This window comes from Prionailurus viverrinus, chromosome B1 (genome assembly GCF_022837055.1).
Source record: "Prionailurus viverrinus isolate Anna chromosome B1, UM_Priviv_1.0, whole genome shotgun sequence".
Lineage (NCBI taxonomy): Eukaryota > Metazoa > Chordata > Mammalia > Carnivora > Felidae > Prionailurus > Prionailurus viverrinus.
This window is the reverse complement of record NC_062564.1, coordinates 121,988,167-122,014,993: the sequence shown is the minus strand read 5'-3', so window position 1 is coordinate 122,014,993 and position 26,827 is coordinate 121,988,167. Positions and strand designations below refer to the sequence as shown.

General features: G+C 38.1%; 1 protein-coding gene across 5 annotated transcripts in view; it reads right to left on the bottom strand.

The window, feature by feature from the left end:
• Positions 1-26,827, bottom strand: part of EMCN (endomucin) — a 103,127-nt gene that overhangs the window by 8,702 nt on the left and 67,598 nt on the right. For 2 of the 5 annotated variants that reach the window (XM_047856780.1, XM_047856776.1), the window contains 6 exons: positions 26,660-26,698; positions 14,473-14,565; positions 13,932-13,985; positions 12,140-12,235; positions 7,463-7,487; positions 6,183-6,244 (listed from right to left, as the gene is read on the bottom strand). In XM_047856780.1, the coding sequence (XP_047712736.1) occupies positions 6,183-6,244; positions 7,463-7,487; positions 12,140-12,235; positions 13,932-13,985; positions 14,473-14,565; positions 26,660-26,698 (369 nt within the window). The remainder of the gene's footprint in view (positions 1-6,182; positions 6,245-7,462; positions 7,488-12,139; positions 12,236-13,931; positions 13,986-14,472; positions 14,566-26,659; positions 26,699-26,827) is intronic. The other 3 variants (XM_047856778.1, XM_047856777.1, XM_047856781.1) reach the window with 3 other exon arrangements.

The window sequence follows — 26,827 nt, the reverse complement described above, 5'->3', positions numbered from 1 at the left end:
CTTGAGCCTAAGCAAAACTGTATTATATATTTAAACTGCCATTTTATCAGGAAGACATTCTAGGGTCCTCTGTTTAAAGAGTTGGGTAAGAGTTTTGTGAAAAGGAATTTGGAAGCCAACATAAACCTTTTGGTGATATACACAGCAGTAGAGGGGACTTTAGTCAAAATAACAGTGTTATTCCGTCACCCAATATAAATATAAATATAAATATAAATATAAATATAAATATAAATAAATAAATATAAATATAAATATAAATATGAATATGAATACGAATACGAATACAAATACAAATATAAATATAAATATAAATATAAATATTGACCTAGGATAATGGGAAGCAGAGGATCCCAAGTGTTTTTACATGCCCCTGAATTCATTCATGATCAACACACTGCACGCTACCTGCATCTTTCAGGTAGATTCAAGTATCAACATCAGTCACACTATATAAAAACGGTATGGGTCAAAGTCTCCAGCTTTGAGAATAAATGTCATTGTTTTGCTCCAACTTTTATCTGTCTTTTAGAAACCTGTCTTCTGGGAACTCCGTTAATGTCACCTGTCACCGGCACTATCATGGTGATACTAAATGGTGCCAGAGACCAACGAGGAGAACAACCCGGGGCTCCCTTTCAAGAACCCCTTAGGTGCCATGCTCTGAGAAATCCCGGGCACAGAGCGACAGCCCTCCTAGCCGCTTTCCAGCACAACTCTGTGCTCGCTATTGTTATTTTGCAAAAAGCACAGCACCTCCTGGAATCCGTGACTATGAAGTACAGGAATGAGAAGTGAACAAAATAAAAAAAATTATTGAACCCCTACTGTTTGTCAGAGTCATGTCAGGCGAGGCTTATGAAAATCATTCCAATTCTTTCTTTTAATTTGTTTTTTACATTTATTTTTGAGCAACAGAGAGAGAGAGAGAGAGAGAGAGAGAGAAAGTGTGAGTGGGGGAGGGGCAGAGAGAGAAGGAGTCACAGAATCGGAAGCAGGATCCAGGCTCTGAGCTGTCAGCACAGAGCCCGACGTGGGGCTCGGACCCACGAATCGTGAGATCATGACCTGAGGCAAAGTCGGACCCTCACCTGACTGAGCCACCTAGGTGCCCCGAAAATCATTCCAATTCTTACTATCTCCCTCCAAGTTCTGTCTAACTGGGAATAGAAAATACGAGAAAGATTCAGTTACAATATGAATCCAATAGGTTATAATAATGTCTTTGGTAAAAGCAAATCAAACACGCACCTACAAAAGAAACAGCTGGAAAGAGATACACCAAGCCATTAATGATTGTATTGTGTTGCATTTCATAAGAACTTTTTAATTATTTTCTATTCTCTAGTTTTCTCTATTCTCCATTATGCAAAATGTGGTCAAATATTAAAATGGAAGTTTAAGGGGCTCTTGGGTGGCTCAGTCAGTTATGTGTCTGACTTCGGCTCAGGTCATGAGCTCACAGCTTGTGAGTTCGAGCCCTGTGTCGGGGTCTGTGCTGACAGCTCAGAGCCTGGAGCCTGCTTAGGATTCTGTCTCCATATCTCTCTGCTGCTCCCCCACTCATGCTCACTGTCTCTCTCTCTCTCTCTCCCTCTCTCTCAAGTATGAATAAACATTGACAAAAATTAATAAAAAATAAATAAAATGGAAGTTTAAACCATGAAGAGCTATTTCAAGGCAGTGATATATATTGATTTGCCAAATGAAAAAAAAACAAGTTTGGAAGAGGAAAAGACCATGTACACCTAGGACAGTCAAGGAAGGCTTGATGGAAATGCAGGGTAGGGGCAGATATTGAAGGGCTGAGAAGACAGAAGCTGAATCGATGTATGCCTTTCTAAATCCATTCATCTTTTTCCTCATCTTCACACTTTCATTCATTCATTCATTCATTCTTTCTTTCTTTCTTTCATTTGTAAAAATAAATAAGCAAAAAAAATGACTGCACATTTAAGGAGTACTTACCATAATATACTAATTAGTGTTAGTATACTAACAATATACTCATAATGTGTCATTACCATAATGGGGAAGTGGCAGGGGGTGGGGAGAGAAGGGTTGACAAAAGGGAGCAAGACACCATCTCCTCCTTCAAAAGAGCTTGAGTTCAGCAAGGAAGACAGGGACGGGAGATGAATAGTGCCCGGAGAATATGAGTTAGTACATGGTTCGCAAACTAAGCAAGAGGAAGTCTGGTGCATCACGAAACGCCTTGTAGACATGCCAAAGTGTTTGAACTTCATCTTAGATAATACAAACCTAGCAGTTTTCTAAGCAGAGGAAAATTATGAGTTAAGATTTGCTTTTTCTTCTTCCACATGGTTCAATATCAAGTAGTGCTTTATTTTTTTACCTTTATTTATTTATTTTGAGAGAGAGAGAGAACAGAACAAGCAGTCTCTGTGCTGTCAGTGCAGAGCCTGAGGTGGGGCTCGATCTCATGAACTGTGAGATCGTGACCTGAGCTGAAATCAAGAGTCAGACATTTAACCAACTGATCCACCCAAGCATACCTCAAGTAGTACTTTAAAATGAAATTCAAAGATACTATGCTTTCTTTCTTCTGGGAAGTCATATATTCTTTAAGGAATTTTCTTCATAATTCTTACAGTTTTTAATATTAAAAAAAGGCAATGTATATTAACTTTTTGAGATGTGATGTAAGTAGCAATCATATTTAAAATGCATTATGGCACATATGTATATTTTGCAGTCAATCATGGTAATGTTTAACTTGGCAAGATTTCTTACTAAAGCTGAGTGGGATCTTGTATGTTCTCATAAAGGGTTGCCTGATCTGCTATATTTGGTGCTCATTTCTTTCTGAAAGCAGATTCTTGTTGTACTCTAGCAGACTTTTTCTTTTACATTGAAGAAAACTCCTAATTTAAATAATCAAATTGCAAACATTTATGGGTTACATTTTCAGCAGAAGAACCTACTTGAGAGAGCACATATTTGAAGAAAGCAAGAGGTGTGGATGGATAAACAACATGGCCTAATCAGAGGAGGCTTTGGAGCAAGGAACTGTCTTATTAGGAGAAAATGACCAGAACAATAACTATGGCTCATGGAGGCTTCTGGAAACCCAGACACTTTAGTATTCACTGGCATTTCCCCTGAAGATGGGTTGCTACAGAGCTCTGTTTCCTTGGAAACATGATTTATTGACTTCTAAAATGGCACAGTTTATTCTGAGATATAATACCAGACTTTATAAATTAAAGTACTGACTAATCCAATGAGTTCTTATGGCCATTGAAGCTCAAATTTCATTTTGTTACCACTTAGGCACATTAGCACTATATTTCTTAGGCCACAGAGCAAATAACATGAAATGTAACAGTCATCAATTCTGAGTGGTGGGTAGTCAGATATTCGTTCTATCAAATTATTTTCTGTATTTTTCAGATTTATTAAAACTTTTATATAGGAGATAGTGGAAAATTTGGCCAAAGGTGTGCATTTGTACCAAACCTAAACATTTTAGGTTTTATTCCAGTTACCTTTGAGGAAAAGTGTTACTGTTGGGCAAAAGATATTTGGGTAAAAATAGTTATAACAATGTAACCTCTGTTGAGTATTGTGAGCATAGTTTTATTGAAAAAACATATTTGAATTTAAAAGAGAGTGAACAGAGATTTGTTGATGAGTGTTTCAGGGGCCAGACTTTAATAAAAATCGTGGTAGTACAAACAGCATTTGGAGATCATTGTGTTTTAGATTATTAATTCTAGGCTATTGAAACAGACTCTGAATGCACAATTTCAGTTTTTTCCTATCACCAAATATTTCCCATGAAAATCAGGATGGGCTGACCATTGAGAGGTTACTTCATTAAAAGAGGTATGATTCTTAAATTAAGGTTGGCAGAAACAAAGGAACCAGAGAATAGATTTTATTATTTCCATGGTAATACTTCCTCCTTAAACCTGTGACCTAAAAATTTGCTTATGATGAAAAGGAATCTTGGAGAATTAAGGGTCTTCTTAACTACCTCACCATAGTCTATTTCACTGATTAATTACCCTTGTGACAATGTGAGTGGGAGATAACAGTTTATGTCGAATTTTCCTTGGACCTTAAAGAAGAATCACATATTAAATTTGCAACCAAGAAACGCAAGCTTCTCTGGAGTTTTCCAATCCTCAAGCCTCAATTCTCGTGTCAGTTGTCATTTCCCTGATAGAAATGGGGGGCAGTAGAGCAGGTGGTCCTGATTCCAGCCCTCTCCTCATAAGGATAGCCACAGGGTCTCTACATGGAGTCTTCTTCCAAATGCTCGTTAGCCTGCTAACCCACAGCTTGGAGAGCCCCAAGGCTGCAGAGTGTTTTGTTAAATCCCCAAGGGATTAAGGAGAGTGCATGAAATTATTGTGATGCTTGTCTAGACACAGGCAGGTTCTGAGAACTTTTCTTGGCAAATGGTGTGATCACCATTTAAGATCCTTATTTAAGACTAGTTCACATGTAGGCTGGTCTTCCCTGACCTGGTAGAATAGGCATAGCAATTTAGTTGAGGCTGGGGAACAACCAGGGGAAAACTGTAAGTGGTTTCCAATTATTCTATGAATGCATTTTATTCCTTTGCCCATTCAGACGGTTACCTCCAAGAGAACACAGTGGGAATAAAGGAAATGTATACATCGAAGAGTAGCCTAGATGCAAGAATGAAGCAGGTCTCTCATAAGAGCAAATGACTCACATGAGGGGTCTGGGCATGTCTGCAGGTTCTGGGTACCCTTCCTCAGTTTTCAAGTCTTCTGTCTGCCTGGTGTAGTTTGTTCTAGTTAGAACTTCCTACCTGAAGTTGGGACCACATTCAGCCTTTGACAGCTTGCTCTTGAATTGGGACAATATTGGCTGCTTTCTGTTTGCCAGAATTGTTTTTTGCTGCATATGTAAAATGGAGCCGGTCATTCTAAAGCTCTCATGTTGCATACCATATGTGTTCTGTGACTATTTTGTACAGGTGAAATGGGGGGCTGCATATTGTAAGTGTGCTCATTTCACTTGATATTTAAATTAGATCCACATGGATTGTTTTGTTGAGTGAATAATTATCTTTTATTTTTTTATTGTGTATTTTAGAGGGAGAGAGAGAGAGAGAGAGAGAGAATGAGGGGCAGAGGAAGAAAGAAAGAATCCCAAGCTCTGCATGGAGCCTGATGCAGGCCTCGATCCCATGGTCCTGGGATCATGACCTGAGCCCAAATCAAGAGTCGGATGCTCAACCAACTGAGCCACCCAGGTGCCCTATTATTCATATGGCTGTTTTGTAATACTGATGTTTTAAATATTTGGTCTACCCAAAACAAGAAAAAAATCTGTAATTCTTCATTTCTTGAAAGCTATCTGACATTTCATTTTTCATTACTCTTGATGCAAATATAATTAATATAAATCACAATCTATATTTTGAAGAACTTACACATTTCAAATCTAATTAAAAAACCTAGGAAATTGGAAAAAAGAAATTTAAATGTTACCAACAGGAGATTATGTTTTCTCCTCATTGAGAAACCCAATTAAAATTATATGAAATGATACAAAATAGGATTTATAATTTTAACTGATGAGTCCTGGTTCTAGCTGACTATAGATAGCCCTTAGCAAAAATAAAACAACAGCATTAATAAAAAACCGGGTGGTACATTTAATGTTCTTTCTGCTACTGCTACAGAATAGAAAATGCCTCAAGTCCCCACCCCTTCTTTAGAACACATATACATATCATAAAAAGCAACCTCTAAAAGTACCATAGTCCAATAATCTTACCAAAAATAATATTTGTAGGATTCATCTTTCCCCAATAGGAGAATTTTGTATTTTGGGGGAGTTACTAATTATTTCCAAATAAATTATGCTTTTTGATTGTGTTTCACATGAACAAAATCCAAGTTCAATTTTGAAATAACCATTTTCAGGGGCACCTGAGTGGCTCAGTCGGTTAAATGTCTGACCGGCTCAGGTCATGATCTCACGGTTCATGGGTTCAAGCCCCGCGTCGGGCTCTGTGCTGACAGCTTAGAGCCTGGAGCCTGCTTCGGATTCTGTACCTCCCTCTCTCTGTCCGTCCCCCACTCACGCTCTGTCTCTCTCTGTCTCTCAAAAATGAATACATGTTAAAAAAAATTTGAAATAACCATTTTCAGCTAATCGACAATCTGGATACTTACCAGATTCATGAGAAATTGTCTTAACAGTGAGAAGCTTCACACTCTCTTTATCGGATTGAGGTCTATTTGGAACAGAAAACATAAGTGAACACTGCAGTAATTAGCATTGTATGTCTCTGTGAAAGAAAGTATACATGATATAAACAGAATGAAGAAGACACAAAAGCACATATATATATATATATGTGTGTGTGTGTGTGTGTGTGTGTGTTTCTATGGGAAAACCTGTGTCTTTTTACATACAGACAGATGTATACTTTTATAGCACTTTTTGCCTCTAAAATAAAGCCTATCAATCTCTGTCACACCGTTAAGCAATCATAATCAGATAAGACAGAAACAGATCACGTGAAACACTTGACACAAGGTCCATATCACAAAGGTCTCTGGTGCCTGAAGGAAGGCATAGGAATGTTTCCAAACCTTTTGGGCTAATGTTGAGTTCTGGGGATATCCCTTTTCATGAGGCCCTATGTACCGCACTATAGCAGCTGAACTGTCTATTCTAACCAAGAGTCTCCACTCAATCCTTTCTCAGATTTGAAACAGTTTTAAACCCAGATTCCTTTACTTGGACATCTCAAGAGACTCTGTTTCTAATAAAGAAAGGTAGGTGATCTAGGGCTGTTATTTTTAAAGTTCACAACTCCATAAAGGCAACCTACAAATTCAGGTCAACAGCTCCATAAAGGCAACCTACAAATTCAGGTCAACAACAAAAATCTTAACTACAAAATTTGTTTTTGACATTAAAACGATTTGTCTCTTTGGAGAACCTTGACTGTAACAGTTGCCTGGATTGGTAAGCACTGCTTTTTTGTTTTAATAAAGTCAAAGTACAATAACCATCGACTGCTAGGATAAAGCCACTCAGCGCTGTCTCAAAGCATAAGCATGATTATTCCCTAACTGTGATGAACATACTGAAATTTTCACTGGGAAAGCTATCTTAAAACTGTATCTTAAAAATCTCTATGAGGTTTTTCTTTCTGGCTATTTTTATGCATTCTTTTCTCTTTGCATTCCATGTTTGGATTTCCCATTTTACTCCTTTATCCAAGTTTAAGAGCAAATCTTCCCTTTTAGTTGTTGGAATCTCTCTGTTGGATAGAGAGTTCTGACAAATAGCCAAAGTCTATTTCTAGTGATTTTTGCACAATTTGTTTTAAAACTAAACCAAAAAAAAAAGTATGAGTAGAAGATTAATGTTACATGTAGATATACAGATACAGATATGGTAGAGTCAGAGCTTCTGGAAAAAAAAGGATGTGGCTACTTACTGGTCATTTCCATTTTCCGGTGTGCCTAAAGGAGAAGAGAATTGTTATTACAGCTGTGAGAAGCTGGCTACACCCCCCCCCCCAATAAAAGCACCCACTCCCAGACCCCAGCTACTTTCTGTGCAGAGATGTTTATAAAGCCATTTTGTAACTTTTAAAAAATCTCCCCTGCTGCCCCACTGGACTTCTCATATATGGTTACAACTATTCCTCAGGTATGGCTGACACATTCATGGAATAGCCCTAAGTGGGACAACTCCCTTGAATTTAGTACTGGACTAATTTTAATCTTATAGTTTCATATTGCTATGTGAAACTACTATCCATGGTCACACATCCCACAGACAGCAGAAAATGTTTCAGTTTATTTTAGTATCTCTGGAAAAAAATTTCCCTCAAAATATCCAATTACCTTTTTATACCAGAGAATTGGATTTTTGGCTCTCCTTTATACATTGCTCTTTCTGGAGACACAAGCCACTGTATTTGTGGCGAACGACGATGTAGACATTGCCTCTAATTGCATCTGGAGCCCACTGATTCAGCCTCTCAAAAGTGCCCTGCAAAATGTCACTGAGGCTACTAACTATAGCTAATCTTTTGTTTGCTTTGCCTGGCTGCTGCGCCACAGTCTGGTAGAAGACATTTTGGGTGTAGAGTGAGAATTCAGAATGATTCATTCTGCACAAAGCCTTGGCCTTTAGGGAGGATATGTTGGTGGTCAAACCTTGTGGCAAATTAGGCAAACTATTTAATGTAATTGCCTAGGGCCCCCTTGTTTTGTTCCTGACTGTGCTGTGGTTTTATTTCATTGCTACTCAGCTTTCCTCGCTTGGAATTCCTTTCACGTCTAATGTAGCCCTTGTCATTGGGATGGGCCTTTTCACTCTAAGTCTCCTGGCAATGACCATCATTGTTTTATAAAGAGTTTGATTTCCACTAATATTTTGGCTACTTCTATTTCTGTCATCTTGGCTAAGATACACCATCATGACTCTTAATCCCTAGGATATAATTCACGGCGCCATATGCTGTTCACCAGTCTAACTCTGTGTTCCCAACATCAGTAGGATTTTAACAGCATTTTTAAATTCCTATTTTAAGTGTTATGTATGATATCACTCATGATGCTTATGGCCCTGCTTCAAAGTGAGTTGATATTTTTTTCTATGCCTTTTTTTCCCCTTAGAATACTGTAATACAGGTTCATTAGCAGAATGAACAGACTACCTTCTGCATATGTGCTGTTCTTACTTAGGTTAAAGCTCGGACTACTGTCAACATTATCCAGATAAGCTTAATTTTATACCGACATCTCTGATTCATGTTGTCCTCCAGAAAGCAGAGAATGTTTACAAATTTTCTGAACTTGAAGTCTAACCCACACACTTGAAGAGAGTTGAACTGTGGGTGTTTAATGGTGCTAATTTAATAACAATGCTGTAAAAGTCTGTTCGGAAAGCAAAGTTAACAATAACCACATAGATTTTGCTGATTGTACAATTACCGAACTTGGTTATAAAGTATTATATGCTTTCAAAATAACTCTCCAGGGGCCCCTGGGTGGCTCAGTCGGTTGAGCATCCGACTTTGGCTCAGGTTATGATCTCACAGTTTGTGGCTTCAAGCCCTGCATCAGGCTCTGTGCTGACAGCTTGCTCAGAGCCTGCAGCCTGCTTCAGATTCTGTCTCCTTCTCTCTCTCTGCCCCTCCCCCGCTCATGCTCTCTCTCTGTCTCTGTCTCTCTCTCTCTCTCTGTCTCTCAAAAATAAATAAATGTTAAAAAAAAGAATAACTCTCCATAGCTATAGGTATTTTGTACATTTTTTTCCCCTGAATGATCCAATTCATCCAATTCATTTCTTTAATAGAAAATGTCAACTTTTCAAATAACTTAGTTGCAAATCTTCTTATGCAAAGCAGTCTTTCAGTACCAGGTATTTTTACAAATGGATTTAGCACATTAATTTTTTACCTATCCTACTCAACACCCACAGGCTTCAACCTGGATAGTCGATTTCCCATATAAAATAGTATTGGTGTTTTAGAAACTTGGAGAAATTAAACTGATTTATAAAATTGCTATTTCCCCTCTGGAAACTAAGGAAACATATTTCAGACATTATTAAGAAGTTTATTCGCTAACTCCCAAAGGGAAAGGCATTTCTTTGTTTTTTTCTTATTTTCCAATAAGAGCTATAATGAACACTACTGTTTTTCGTAACTTTGCCTCGTACTGTCACGCTTGGGCCCTGAACTCTCCGTGAGGTACATGGTCAGGGATTGGGCTCAGGAGCAGCATCCACTAGTGTCCTGGGAGCACATTGTTCAAGGGGATAAACCCAGAATAGTGTGGCTTGCATATCTTATAAAAATAATTGATGTTTACTTTTTTAAGAGTATATGAGACTTAGGTAGCGTTGTGTTAGTAAAATATTCAGAATTGAAGTGAGGTAAGCGAAGGTTCCATTTTACTGAAAATTAAAAATTTAAGTCAACAAGCAGCAAGCAAGGCTCTGCTATGTATTATACACAGTGCAATGTGAACGATATGTGGTTTGTGACTTGGAGGGCTTGCCCGATGTCACGGACTGAATGTCTGTGTCCTCCTAAAACTCATCTGTTAAATCTTAATGCCCAATGGGATAGTATTGTGAGGTGGAGCCTTTGGAAGGTCATTAGGTCAGGAAGGTGGAGTCCTCATGAAGGGGATTTGTGCCCTTATAAAAGAGATCCCAGAGAGCTCTCCTGTCCCCTCTGCCTTGTGAAGACAGGGTAAAAGGGTGGCTTTCTACAAAGCGGGGAGAGTGCCCTCATCAGACATCAAATCTGAGGATGCCTGGATCGGACTTCTCAGCTTCTAGAACTGTGAGAAACGTTTGTTGTTTAAACCACCCTACCGTGGTATTTTTGTTATGGCAGCCCCAACAAAGACCCACCCTGCAGTGGACGCAGGCACATAGAGAAGTAACTGTACGATAATGTGATGAATAATATTACAAAATTCTGTGCAAGTAGAAGTAACAAAACACTCTACTCCTCTTAAAGAGATGGCGTGTTGGGGCGCCTGGGTGGCGCAGTCGGTTAAGCGTCCGACTTCAGCCAGGTCACGATCTCGCGCTCCGTGAGTTAGAGCCCCGTGTCGGGCTCTGGGCTGATGGCTTGGAGCCTGGAGCCTGTTTCTGATTCTGTGTCTCCCTCTCTCTCTGACCCTCCCCCGTTCGTGCTCTGTCTCTCTCTGTCCCCAAAATAAATAAAAAACGTTGAAAAAAAAAAAAAAGAGATGGCGTGTTATAGAAAGATACACTCAATGGCTGCTTGAGCTAGGTCTTTATGGATAAATTGCAGATCAGGTATGTCATAAAAGGTAAGTGGTGAGCAAGGTGTTCTAGGAGAGGGAACAGCATGGATGAGGGCCCTCCACTAGACAACCAGGGCTCAGGTCTGGGATGGAAAGATAGGTTTATGCTTAAGGCAACAGAAAGGGGGTTGCTGAAACATGGGAACTGAAAGGGGTTCGAGAGAGCTCAAGTGTCTGGGACGGGAGACAGACTGAAAAAAGACTAGGAAATCTGAATGAAGTAAGGATTTAGTTAATAACAAGGCATTGATTGGTTCATTAATTGTGGCAAATATAGAATACTACTGTCAGATATTAATAATAAGGGAAATGGGCTGTGCGGTGTAGGGAAACTCTTTAACTATCTTTGTGACTTTTCTGTAAATCTTGGTCTCTTTTAAAATAAAAAAATATTAAAAAAATAAAAATATAATGCAATTATGGAAACCAGAAGTATTTAAGAGGAGGGAAAAAAAAGATGAAGTAGCAAAAAGAAAAAAAAAAAGAAAAACAAAGAGTGACGACATAAAAGAGAGCAGTGCTATTTATTTATTTATTTTCACTTCAGGAGTAGAGTTTAGTGATTCATCACTTGCATACAACATCCAGTGCTCATCACAACAAGCGCCCTCCTTAATGCCTGTCACCCATCTATGCCATTCCTCCTCCTACTCACCCACTCACCTCCCTTCCGGCAATCCTCAGTTTGTTCTCTACAGTTAAGAATAGCCGTGCCATTTTAAAGAAAAGTGGAAGGACCTTAAATGTTATTGGAGAGATGAAGGAGGATAATAAAGAATCGTCACACTTAAGTCTCGCGAAAAATTGCCATCGTGTTCGGTCTTGAGGAGATGAGTCCATTAGCAGAACACACAGTCATGGAACACACCTTCATCGAAAGGAAGATGTCTCCCCCAGGCATGAATAAGTCACAGAACGCTCCTCTAGAGATTGTGGGCCCCTCAACTAAATCCTTAGCAATACTTACCTTTATTTTTTGTCACATGGAAGTGGACAAAAATCTTCACTACAGATAAGGGATGTCATTTTATGCCTTCTTTACTACCATAATCCCCTGACCACTCACAAAACTGGGGTTATTTCATTAAAAATAATCTGTTCATATTTGATTATATCTGCCACTAGTAAATCCTCACTCCTTACATTCGTCAGCGTTCAATGGGTTTCTCTGTCCCTTCTCTTCTATTTCTGTGATCAAGCAACATGGCATTTTCTTTCAGCAATCCTCCTCTCCCCTCAAGAGTTTAAATTCAAGTTTAGACTGAATATATATTCATCTTTCAGGAAACAAAACGAGACAAAACCCTGTCACCTACCTGGGTCGGTCTTCCAGCACATTCGATACAAACCCACAAGAATAAATGCTGAAAGGGTCACCACAATCAAAGCAATGACCACTGGCAGAATAATACCTAAAACGTATTGAAGACATTGTCAACTAGCGTGGCTGTTGAATTTAACAGTAAGTAGTTTACTGAGCAAAAGCATGCATGCATCCTTCCTTCTTCGAACATCACTCTACTAGACATATTATATTTTAGGCAAAGAAGATTTATCTGATTCAAAGGTTTTGCTCTAGTTGTCATTTCTGACATATCCACTTGATGTCAGTCTTGCAGCCTTTTGAAATAAAATTGTAAACCTAAGGGAGCTGGTTCCTCACCTTAGTTAGACACTGGAGAAGTGAAGCAAATGGAAGACTGGAGATGTCCTCTAGACTATGGTGTGACCCACATTCACACATTATATTCTTTACTACTGTATAATAAGGTTACTAATATATCATCTATTATCTCTCTATCTGTCTATCATCATCATCTATATCTCCCATACTGGAACTGCTCTAGTCATAATGTTGGCATCCTAAAATATCACAAATATCTTTCCATAATGATATCTTAAAACTAGAAACAGCATAAAATAGCACAAGTGGATATAAGTGGAAAGCAGAATCGATTTCTAAAAGTGAACACATGGTCCAAGAGAGATGTATGTGGATGTGGTCATGCATTTAAGGGAGAGGTGTTGTGACAGTAAGTTAGGGTGAGTTTTTAAGAGGAGAGTCTTGCTGTTTTGCTTTGTTTTTAGCACCTGCCTTATGTTCTGACAGTCATTTCCCAAGACAGCTGTCATGAGGATACAACCAGAGATGTAGAGGTTATAGTTCTTATTTAATTAGTTATTCTTAGCTGCTTGCATATGTACTCCTTATATTTATCCAATTCTTTTGTAGGATGGCTTACACTTCCAATTTTATGGTTAAATGCTTGTTTCATATTAGACCTTGAGTGAGATCATTGGTGCCTCCCAAAATGAAGATGCCACGAATTAGCACGTCAGTAAATGTAATGCTGACTTATTGAATACGATAGCTTTACCTAAAATTAGACAATCTTTTCTAATCCAGTTTCATATACATTCACTTTATCCTTAATTTCTAGAGAAATTAATGGATTTTTTCTATTCAGTCCTAGAATACACATGTGTTATATGACATATATATGTTTTTGCTAAAATGGGGCATTTCTTTAAAGGCCATTTTTAACATTAAGGTAGAGTTCTCTGAAGATAAACAATTCATTTTTCTAGACCCCTCTGCCTGTGCACTTTTGCTTATCTGAGACTAGTCTCATCAATTCACCTTGACCCTAGGTGGTAATTGCTGAGCACCAAAGGAAGGAAAAAATCCCAAGGGTGTGCTCATTAAAACCAGACTCAAGGGGCACCTCGGTGGCTCAGTCAGTTGAGCATCCGACTTCAGCTCAGGTCATGATCTCACGGTTTGTGGGTTGGAGCCCTGCTTCAGGCTCTGTGCTGACAGCTCGGAGCCTGGAGCCTGCTTCAGACTCTGCGTCTCCCTCTCTCTCTGCCCTTCCCCAACTCATGCTGTCTCACTCTTTCAAAAATAAACACATTAAAAAATTAAAAAAAAAACAGACTCAATAGTAGGAAATTCTTAAGCGAGCAGCAGTTAGATAGAATTATAATGGGATTGCAGGTTCAGTAAAGTTGATAAAGGCTGTCTATAATTGAATCCTCTCCTTTATCAGTCACATTCAAACGTTCTGCGTATTTATCGCCGTGAGTGAAGATATGTCCGTTACTCACTGGAATAAGAGGGGCTGGCTGAAGAAGAGCTTGCATTTTTTGCATCCTCAGTATCTATTATTTTAAGAAAGAAAAAAAAATAAATCACCTTTGGTTAATGTATGCCATTTTCCCAGTCCTTCCCCACCCACCCTCTCCTCCCATTTAAGCAAGCCTCTGTGATCTATAAGTATGATGCTTCAAGCGGAAAACAACAACAACAATAAACCAAAAAACCAAAAAACCAAAAAAACAAAAAAACAAAAAAACAAAAAACCAAAACTATCTCATTCTGAAAGGGCTCTGTTTTGCACATCAAGTTTGGTAGGGAGTTAATGTATACAACTTGATGAGTTTGGACAAAGGTATATACCTGTGAAACTATCATCACAATCAAGGTAATAGATAAATCTATCACTTGCAAAGTTTCCTTGTGTCCCTGCAGTTTTGTTTTGTATTTCGATTATACCTCAATAAAGCTTTTTTAAAAAGACTGTAGGGTTTTCTTGGTGAGAAGAGATCAAGTAACCAAGCTTCCACTCATATTACACAGAAGTCATACCTTGAAACTGGGAGATGTTTCCTGGAATTGTTATTGATATTGAGGGTAATGTACTGGCATTAGAAGGTGATGTCTCTGGATATAGAGTGTTAACTGTAGGGAAATCACAAATGCAGTCAGACGAGGGTATTGGTTCCTCTTACTGAATTTCTTTGTGGCTGTAAACAGTTTGCATTTCTGAAGACCCGTGAAAATGGTTTATTGTTGAATAATAAGATACATACAACCGTACACTTAATCATAAGTTCATCTATTCTTCCTGTAAAGACGATTAAATTTGGAATCACAAAACCTGGGCGTCAGCATCACGTCTTCGAGAACTGGCCAAGAAAGCTTGAGCAAGTCTCTTTTCCTAAGCTGCTGCCTTTATCACCTGCTTCATGAAATTCTTGTGGGATGTGAATCTATTCAAAAACAGTACTCACATTTCAGATATTACAACTTTGGCGGATGGTGTTTTTTTTTTCCCCCACTGCACTTAAAATAGACATAAATGCATAGGACTTCAGATTTTATCGTGTTTCTTGGTGGTTGAAGAAAAGATTGCAGTTGAGGCTTTGATTAGAAGGATTGGCTGGGGAAAATATCAAGGAAAATTCCTTCATTTGCACTTGTAAAGCTCAGTAGTTGTTTACATTTATGTGCCTTCTTTAGAATAACTGCTGCTTGGTTGCATTTCTGCCACCGTCCATGCTCTTTTCTTCCAAAGGAAATATTAACTTTAACTTATTATTATTCTCATTAATGTGTTTACTTAAGTCAACATCTGCAACCTTCAATCAGAAGGACTGAAACAAAAATTATAAATAAAGTTGCATTATTCAAAACCCACCAATCTCAATAAGTTGCAAGGAAATATAAATACCTAAGTGCTTCATAAACTGAAAGCATCTATCCTCATGAATTTGGGATAAAGCACAGTTTGCGTTTCGAATGATTTTGAAAAAGAATTATTTTTCAAAGAATGTAGTTTGAAAGGATTTCTTTTTATCACACCTGCTTGGCTTGCCTCGCTGCTAAATTTTAAGTTCTGGCAGTGTGAAGGCCATAACCCCCACCATCCTCCACCTGGAGCTCTAACTACAGTGGGTGTGCAGTGATATGTAGCTGACTGCTTGGCTGCACCAAGAGGCTTCTCTTACAATTATGGCCCCCTTAGGAGTATGGGTGCCATGTATAATTGCACCAAAGAAATTGATATCGCCTATGACTGCCTTGGATCCTTCTTTCTTTGCCACCCACAGTCCATCGCGCATTGCATGCTCATGCATTTTTGACATCTGTGGGGGAAGAATGATGTTTCGAGTCTGTACTGTTCTTGCCATGCAAGGGATCTGTGGGAGGAAGCTAGATATATGCCCATAAGAACAAAGAAAAATGTCAGACTAGTGCACTAAACAGGCAGAAATAGAAGTACTTCATGAAAGACTGGGAGCTAGCTGAAACCTTGGTACTTTTAGTTGTTTTTTCCAGCATCAAGTGTTTTAGTGAGAATGTTGCTCTTTTGATTGTGTTGGTAGAGAACAAGATGGTAATTAAATTACCAGTGGCATTAATTCACCTGGGATTTCCCAAGGCTTAATTTTCAAGACTCCAAATCTTATCTTACTACCTTCTCTCTTTAAAAAAAAAAATGTTTATTTTGAGAGAGAGAGTGAGAGCAGAGGGAGAGGGAGAGAGAGACAGAATCCCAAGCAGGCTTTGCACTGTCAGCACAGAGCCCAACGTGGGGCTCAGTCTCATGAACCCGGAGATCATGACCTGAGCCAAAATCAAGAGTCGGATGATTAACCAATAAAGACACCCAGGTGCCCCTATCTTACTTCCTTCTCACAGACAAGCTAAATGGCTATAATTCTAAATATAACCTATGTGGTTTATATAAAACTCCAAACTTTCCTACTTCAAACATGTTGATAGTCCAGTGCCAGTTCTTAGTGCTAATGATCCATAGGTTAACCCTTCAAGAAGAGTTAACCCTTCTTGAAAGAAGAATGTATTGGCTCCTTGGACAAAGAGTTTAAATTTTTTGTTTTTCTTTTAACTGAAATGTTCAGTTAATAAATCATTTTTGAAACCAGTACATCTACACACACGCAATTACACACACACACACACACACACACACACACACACACACTTTACCTCTAATAATGTGCAGTGCCTTCTGGTGTTTTGTTTTCTCTTGTCTTTTATTTAATATTTACAATATTGGTCATGACCCACTTATGGAAATTAACTTACAGGTTTGAGATAGCCTATTAGAATGCTCATATTGATGAAATTGTTATTCTTGGCTTAATTCATAAATTGTGGGCCTAATGGAATTCTTTCTGTGACTAAGATAGAAGGATCCATGGTGTGTTCAGAGCTGATAATCTCTGTGGATTTTGTTGAGACTCTATTATCCTATATTACTATTGAAGCAGCATTGGCAGAAGATGTACAAGAGAAGTATAGTGGAGTATTTAAGAGCATGATTCTGAAGCCAGAGTACATGGGTTCAAATCTGACTATAGAACTGGTTTCCTGGAGAATTTTGGGCAAGTCACTTAACCTCTTTTTTTTTTAATGTTTATTTATTTTTGAAAGAGAGAGAGAGCATGGTCAGGGGAGAGTCAGATCAGAGAGAGAGGGAGACAGGATCTGAAGCAGACTCCACACTGTCAGGTAGAGCCAGATGTGGGGCTCGAACCCATGAACCATGAAATCATGACCCTGGCTGAAGTTGACGCTTAACCAACTGAGATACCCAGGTGCCCCCTCATCCTTTTTAAATTTATTTATTTTGAGAGTGAGGGTGAGAGTGCAAGCTGGGGAGGGGCAGAGAGAGAGAGAGAGAGAGAGAGGGAGAGAATCTCAAGCAGGCTCCATGCTTTCAGCACAGAGCCTGAGGTGGGGGCTTGATTCCATGACCCCAAGGATCATGATCTGAGCTGAAATCAAGAATTCGATGCTCTACTGACCACACAGGTGCCCCAGGTCATTTAACCTCATTGTGCTTGAGTTTCCACATGTACCAATGGTGATTATAATAGTTCTATATCATAGTGTTATAAAAGTTAAATGAGTAAAATTATATTTAAATTGCTTAGAAGAGTACTTGATACTAATATATTTATATTATATATAATATTATTATAATATCATAATATAATATGATATATGCTATATTATTATATTATATTATTTTATAATAATATATTTTTTATTATATTGTGATTAGGCCTCTAAAGAGTTGTACCTTTCACCCAAAGTCAACTTGTCTAACTTTCTCAAAAAATTCTTAGTGTAAAAATATATGCAATAGACTTTATGGATACCTCGATGTTTCTAGATGCTTCTTTTCTCTAGCCAGGAACCGGAATAACTGAAGTATATAGTGCTCTTAGATGACATAGATTTACTGTTTGACCCTGACTTTTGGTGATTGTAATGATTATTGAATTTCAGATACGTTCTGTCATAATTTAAATATAGTTTGCAAGCTTCAGGCCAATGCTTGGAACAGGCTGTTTGAGGTAGACACCCTCAGAACCAAGTCTGTTGTAACAAGGTGCATCCAAATTTACCCCACTGGCATCAGACAGTGGCATATATTTGGCCCTTGCTGTGAAGCAATTACCTGATGAACCATTGGGCGTTTTAAAGACAGAAGGCCTTATTGATATCTCAGCGTACCTGTGGTGGCAGTGAGAATGAGCCTTAGAAAACTCTAACTACAGGAAGTGTAATTGACCAAGGTTCCCCACCTGCTTTCTGAAATTCATTGCTGTGTTCTTGCTGATGCCATGCCTCTCCTAGGCTGAGCCTAACAGGCCTGTTCCTGGGAGCCGCAAACTCCTCTGAGGAGAGACTGGGGCTGCAGGAGTCCCTGATGGCCTTTCTAGAGGAGGGTATATGTGATACATCGGTATTAACGGGAGAAAAGTGTGAGTGGCAGCAGAGGATAAAACATTCTATATGAGAAAGAAAATACAGCTATATATTCTTTTTTTATTTCTTGTATGTTGCCTACACTTCTTTCTAAACACTTCTTTTTGCTTCTTTCTGAACACTTTCTAAACTTTCCAGATGCTTTTTTTAAAAATTTCTTTTTAAGTTTATTTATTTTGGGAGAGACAGAGACAGTGCAAGTGGGGGAGGGGCAGAGAGAGAGAATCCCAAGCAGGTTCCACACCACCAGCACAGAGCCTGATGCATGTCTTGAAACCATTAAGCTGTAAGATCATGACCTAAGCCGAAACCAAGAGTCACACGCTTAACCGACTGAGCCACGCAGGCGTATGTTTCTAAATGCTTTCTAAACTTTCTAAACATTTTCTAAACAGTCCTTTTTACTTCTTTCCAAACACTTTCTTTTTTACGCTTAAAGAAGTACCTAAGGAGTTAAACTTAATTGAATTGAATGATTGTTTCCCCTTATTTATAAATAACTGGGACACGTGTTTAAATTGCAATTTGGTGGATTCATCTCTCATTTTAAAAAATAACTTTTGAGCATTTGACACAATGAGTCATTCCTCCTGAACACCTTTGCCTCATGTGACTTCCGGTAGAGCACAGCTTATGGGCTAATCTTCTTGGTCTCTTTGGCTGGTTCCTCCTTTATCTGACTTGATCTTGGAGGGTCCCAGGGCTTAGTCCGTAGTTCTCCTCTCTAACTATGCTAATTTCTTTGATGATCTCATTCAATTTCAAGGCTTAAATACAATATCAATGCTAATGATCCCCTAATTTATATTTCCAGACCTCATTCTTAAACTCCAGATTCATAAAGCCACCTTCTTATTCAGCAAATAATAAACATCTTAAATTCCACGTGTCCAAACTTGAACTTCAATTTTATCTTTAGCCTTCCCATCTGGCAATCATTCCTTCCAGTGGTTCAGGCCAAAGATCTCACAGCTATTTTTGCCTCATCTTTTATAACCTATCCCACATGCAGGATCACCAGGAATATATCTATTGGTTTCACCTCCAAAATATATGCAGAATTTGGAGACTTCATGCCACCTACCCTGTGACTATGCTGGTCCAAGCCAACACCATCTCTCTCCTGGAAAACTACCAAAGTATTTTTGCTTCATCTGACAGTCTTTTCTTAGCTCTCAGATTTATATTTATAAAATATGAGTCAGACCATGTCACTACTTTGCTCAGAACCCCCAATGTTTCCCCATTTCTCTTATGGAAAAAGCCAAAGCCCTTGCAATAATCCTCCAAATCCTAGGCAATCTGCCTGGCAAATCCCCTGCCCCCATACCTCACTAACTCTAGAGGTTCGCAAACACACTGGGCCTCTCCTCAAGTTCTAGATCTGCCAGGATCCTCTTCCTCTACATATTGGTTTTCTTACTTCCTTGTATTTACTTAAGTCTTTTCAGGAAAGCTCACCTTGACCACATTTTTCAGTACTGTGAAATGGTCCCCACCTTTCTTCACCTCTCCGGCACTCGCGATCCCTCCTTCCTACACTGCTGTGCATTTTCTCTTTCTTGTAACACTTACCATCTTCTAAGTAAGATCCTTGAGGTCAAGGATAATATTTTGCTCACTGGTGTCTCCCAAATGTTAGAACAGTGTCAGGAAGTACAGTCCATAAGCCTTTGCTCTATGGATAAACAATTTTTTTTTTGTAGAAATGACTACTGTTAAAGATAAAATGAATTAATGAGCATACCTTTTGAATCTTAATATTTGGACTGGTACATATTTAAAATAATTGTGTCATTAGTATGTTCATCTGTTCTACAATAAGAAAAAAGTAGACAGCTACTCTGGGTCTAACAGGAGATATTGAAGGAAATACTATGGAGTACAAGAGGTATTTATTGCCTTTAAGGAGCTTACATTCTAATAGAGGAGGTGAGAAGCACAGCCCAAAGTTGATAGATGTGAAACAAGAAATAAAGAATAAGACAGAACAATATGTCCGGGATCAAAATAAGAGAGACTCTGTTATTTCTTACTGAGTTTTACTTATGAGCTAACTCTTAACAAAAACGATCTGAGGAGCTTAAGCAATGATATATACCACGAGGTGAATACGATAGAAATAAGAAATCAGAACCAATGCAAATGGATGAAACAAACAGGCTCCTTTTAAGAGTTAATAACAAACATAACACAGTTTCTGGTGCTCCTAGAAGAACTGACCCTGAGCATCCTTCAACTCAGGAAAAGGAAGCACAGTCTACTCTAGGCTTTCATTATCAGAGGAAAAAAAAAGGTTTATTCTATAAGTAAGTGGCATATAAGTGGTGCAGGCAATAAATGCTGAGAGTATGGCTGGTACCATTCTGTGTTTTGGGAGGGGAATTTGCTGATATGATCCCTGAAATCTCTTCTAGCTTTAAGATTTTGGTTTCTTGTCAAAGTTCCTTTCAATCCAGATTTTGTCATAGCTAGAACATATTTTTGCCTATAATGGCACCCTCTGTTTACTGAATGGGCAAAATATCAAAGGGGAAGTTTTCTGCTCTCATCAGACTTTACGTTTCTAACCTTGGCATACTCTTTCTTTTTTTTTTTTTAATGTTTCTTTGTTTCTTTTTTCTTTTCTTTTTTTTTTTTTTTTCTTTTGAGAGAGAGAGCATGAGCAGGGGTGGGATAGAGAGAGAAGGGGACAGAGGACCCAAAATGGGCTCTTCACTGACAGCAGCAAGCCCTATGCAGGGTTGGAACTCACGAACCATGAGATCATGACCTGAGCTGAAGTCTGATGATGCTCAACACACTAAGCCACCCAAACGCCCCAACCTTGGTGTACTCTTAAAACAAGGCAGAAAAAGTTTTATCTCAAATCTCTTTCACTTTGCTTTGGGCCATTGGTGTGACTAACCTGAGGTAACAGAATCTTTTAACCCAGTAATAACTGTGAAAGGAGATTTATTTACCTCAGGTAAGTTTTTGGAATTACATGTTGAAGAAAGAGGCTGAATTTTTTTGTGATTTGAATATGAATGGCTATTAATTTCCAGAAAGTTATATAATATACAAAGAATGAATGAGGCACCTTATTCTGAAACATTTTTAGTCTCCTGCTTTCTACATGAGAGATTCTGTGGCTCTAAGACACAAGGTAACACATCTGACAGTAAGTAGAACTAAGACATAATAAACCAAGTAGGACTCACAACTTCCTTCTCCCTTCTCATTATACCATGTAACCAACGGATTTTAAGTGAGTTTAGTTCATCTTACTTGTTAATGGAACCATTATCGATGAGGCCAGTGACATCTTTTCTCCGCATTCTGAAAAGTTTAGAATGTTCTTACCCTTCCCCCAGCACAGATACATCATCTTACCTTAAATTTACAAGGTGGATAATATGACTTGAAAACACTGAGAAGCTTTACAATATGTAACTATGTCAGTGCTATGCTTTCTGAGAATGTGAAGCTTTTCAAAATATAGGCATTAAAATATTAAATAGGATTTTTATTTTCCAATCCTTTCGGGACACTATGTGTTGTGGGAATTATTCCAAGTGTTTTACAGATGTTAACTCATTCAATCATTGTGTTGTAAATATTTTCATTTTACAAAGTGGAAACTGAAGCCCAGAGACATGAAGTGATTTGCCCAAGATGACAGAGCAAGTAGGTGGCAGAGTCGGGATTTGAATGCAGGCTCTAGAGTCTGTGCTGTTAAATACGATTATGCTGCCTGCTACAGTATTTCAGCAGGAATGAGTTACAAGTCCGTGTCTCCTATTTTTGTTACATAAAATATAGTTTATTTAAATTTAGACTCCAATCAAGACAACCTTCTTCTCATCAAAACAAACTAAACACCTCCTTCCTTCAACGGGCCAAACCAGACTATGCAGATACGTACAAGGAGAGAGAATTATTCCTAATATATTAAAGCACATTGTAGATTTTATAAGGCACACACCATTAGTAGTAACATTGAAATGTATTGGTTTTTAAAGCAAACGCTGGGTAGCTAATCAGTTGAGACTGAGTTCCTATTGACCTTCTGTGTAGACTAGAGAGTCACAAGCCCTTCTTGGAGACTCAGCAGATTTCCAAACTAGAGGAGAAACCACCTAGCTATACCCAGATATATACAATTTCTTAAGTGAAAGTTTATGGCAGACCCTACCACATAAATATTGACATACCCCATTAGTGAGTTCTTTTATTCTCAACCAATCTTTTAAACATTATACAATTTCCAGGTTTAAAAAAAACAACAACAATAAACCTTTAGGTTTGCTATATGTATTTTTCTAGCTCAAGTGGATTCTAACTGAACAATAGTGCCAAGATTCTGTCATTCAGAGTTGGAATACTCAGATAACTAATTTTCTGTATAGAATGATCGATGCTTACATTATATGAATTCCTAGAGATCAGCGACCAATTCTCAAACATTACATAGGGTGTTGAGCGCAATGAATATGCCAGGAGGGAGTATCCTCCTTTTCAAAGGCCAGTGGTCACGTTGGGTGGGATTTGTCATGTCTGTTCTGGCTTCTAATTTTCCATCAAAATTAACATCTACAACACAGTTGAAGTTGTGAAACACAGTAAAAGAAAGTAAAGAAGATGGGTACAATGAGATCTTTCAAAGTTGTATTGTCTACTATGGGAATGTTGCTGCAACAATTAATTTTATTTGTCAAGTTGACTTGGCCACTGAGTCCCCAGATATTTGGACAAGCACTAGTCTGGAAGTGTTTGTGATTATTTTTGAGGATATTAACATGTGGATTAGCAGACTGAATAAAGCAGACTGCTCTCCAATGTCGATGGCTCTCCATCCAATCAGTTGAAGGCCTGAATAGAATAAATTGGCTGAGTCTCAGTAAGAAATAAGGAGTGGGGCGCCTGGGTGGCTCAGTCGGTTGAGCGTCCTACTTTAGCTCAGGTCATCATCTCGTGGTTCATGAGTTTGAGCCCTACACTGGGCTTGCTGCGGTCAGCCTGTCAACTTGGAGCCTGCTTTGAGTCCTCTGTCCCCCCTCTCTCTTCCCCTCCCCTGCTTGCATGCTCTCTCTCTCTCACAAAAAATAAATAAAAACATTAAAAAAAATAGAAGGAATAAAGAACAAATTCTTCCTGCATCACTGTCTTGAGCTGGAACCTTGGTTCAGCACCAAACCTGCATTTGGACTCAAACTAAAATATTGGCTCTTTTTGGGTCTTGAGACCGCTGGCTTATAGTCTGGAATTTAACCATTGGCTCTCTTGGTTCTCAGGCCTTGGACTGAATGTACACATTGCTCTCTCTTGGGTCTCTAGGTTTCCAGCTTGCTGACTGCAGATCTTGGGACTTCTCAGCTTTCAAAATGCATGAGCCAATTCCATATAATAAATCTTTACACATAGATATATATAGTTTCTCTGGAGAACCCTGAGTAATATAGTTGTATTTTCCAGAAAGTTGAAGGCAACTGGCTTATTTATTTCCCCATACACTGAGGCATATTGGTCCATTTTTCTTCAAATCTAAGGTCTCTTATTAAAGAAATCAAGAGTTTCATTTTCAAGGACACGTTATTAGCTATGCTTGTCTGTGGAAAAGTGATAAGGCTAAAGAAAAGTGAATTCCATCATTGATTAAAATTGTTGTGATGGCTACATAATTCCTACGTATCTATGGAATAGATACCCCTGCATCACTTTTTCTTTGCATTTCCTCGCTAGCTCTGAACTCAGAGCTAGAAAAATGAGTACGCAGAATAATCTGGAAGCTAGGCGGTCATTTCTTACACAAACATTTTCCTCATCTTTCTTAAACTGCTTTCCTAAATCTGATATATAACACAACCACAGCTAAAGGGGGAAAAATTTCTCCCTCCCCAATCTTAACATACGGTTAAGAAGTTTGAAGTTTGTCTATGACACATCATTGTAGACCTATATGGCTACTAAAATTATTACAGTTATTTACCATGCTGATTAGTTTTTGTTGGTAACCCTTAATGGCAGGCTCCATGTATCACTCACAACTATTAGCTAGTGTTACATGTAATAGAACAGAATGACTATTTATTAAATGCCCAGCTTAGTGGCGGTTGGTTGAATATATGGTTCTGTGTATTTAGTAGAGTATTATGCGAAATTTGTGGTCTTACCATATATATTACAGTGGGTAGTTGATGTTTGACCTTCCCACTTTAGACATGGAGCATGAATTCTTCAGACATGGAGCATGAATTCTTCATGCTTATCATCATTAAGCACAACAATCAACCTCGTATTGCCTTTCCTCTATTAAATTGAATGAATGTTCATGTCTTCCAAACTTGATCAGTAATTTCCCTATAACTATAACTATCTTTTTTATTATGTTAGCCATTATATCTACATACAATTTCTTAGAATTGATGCTCTATGTATAGTTGCCCTTACTTGCTTTGAATTCTCAAAAAGTCTTTATATGAAATAATCATCAATTTATATACCCTTAATAATATTTTTTGAAATCAGAGGTAAAAACATAGTTTTTCTAAGAAAATGAAAGATGGATGCATAATATGAAAGGAAATGCCAAATGTGAGAACCATATATGATGCATATTAGCTCATATTTATAAAAAGGTGGCAGTACTAATAATTCTGGGGGCTAGAATTCTACCTCAACTTTTACCTAAAAAAGAAATACTAAGTATTTCAAGTAAGATGCCTATTCTTGACCATATTTTTGATCAAACTGTTTCAAAATTTGATATTTGAACACTTTTGATAACAAATGATTGAACAAATGATTATAGTTGCCAACAGATATATAATTAATACCTTGTCATTAGACTTTTTTTTTCAGTGAGTCTGGACTTAGTCTTTACCTGTAACATATATCTTTGAAGTTAAAGACTGACTTTTCTTATAGTTTATAAAGTCAGTCTCATTTCTTTTTAGTACACTGATCAAATCAATGATGTGTTTATTATCTGTTTTAGAACTAGTTTCTGTAGCTCAAACTATAAATGGTGTAAATGGGCTTTCTATTCCAGTTAAAAATCAACTATAGTTAAAGCTAGCATTTTGTAAATTAATCTCTCAGAGGATTCTTCAGTGCCTCCTTAAAGGGAACTGATGATTTTGGCAGCTTCTCAATTCTCTTCCATCTGTAACTTCTCCTGGTTAACTAGTCCATGAAGCAGAAGGGAAGGACTTCTCCAGAACAGTGCAAACCATCAGCCAATGGATGCACTGTTTTTATTTTTTGTTTTGCTTTGTTTTTCCCGGTGCATTTTCTAGTGCATTTTAGACTATGCAAATGGAAGTAAGTATTTAAAAAAAAATACAGTGACACAGGAAAATAAAAAGAATTAATATAAAAATAACTTCTGAATTCATGAGATATATTGTGTAGAAGATAAATAATCAAATGTTAACAGCATAATCCTTTCAGGTTTGAGTTCCTTAAACACATGATGCAGGAGGTAGACTATGATGATTATTTAGTACATTTGCTCTGAAAATGGAGTCGCTCATAATTTTCACAGCTTTAGTTTTCTGGCTTCGTAAAAAAGGGACATGATCTTCTAAGTGTATTTCACATATTTCTCATTTTTATACGTACCATAGGTGAGCAAGATTGAGAACCTAAGAGCTTTATCATTTATAAAAGTACGAGGTGGGATGTAGGAAGATAAAGTCTCCCAAATAATTACGATTTCAACACAACAGAAGGGTTCAATGGTACCATCTACCTCTGCCCAACAATCTTTTTCAGTTTCTGTTGCGCCATCGTCCTAGATTTACTCATTTTAAAACTTAGGATAACAAAACAGGAGCACTTCTTGGAGTGATAATATTTTAGGCTTCACTGTGGTTTGTAACATCAACTCCCCGACTGCCAGGATCAGGCTGTGTTGGGAAGCACAGAGAAGACAGAGACATACTATGCTTCTGGGAGAGGGCATGCCAACCACAGAAACAGACGGGGAAGAGCGGATTCTGGGCAGAGGACTCTTCCACAGGCTTCATGCATTTACCAGGACTGATTCCACTCACTCTGGCCACAGGGCACTCAGGCACATCCTATACTCTGATCTGCATTTTATTTATTATTTATTTTTTTAATACAAGTTCTCCTAAACATGTTAGTTGTCATGTCATGTTTTCTCTTGTACTATTTCCTCTGCCCTCACACTGACTGATCTCCTTTTATCTCATTTTGGGGATCTTCCTCATGAATGTTCTCAGAGAGGAGAAAATGAACTTACCTGGTGTTTCTGTTGTTTTGATTGAACTCTGATTCTCAGCTTTAAAGAAAAGAAAAGAAAAGAAAAGAAAAGAAAATCACTACAAGGAAATGTTGACTGTCCCAATTGTTACGGGTCGTAAATGGATATAGATCCTCCTTCATTTCTGATGCACTTTTCTTTGAATCA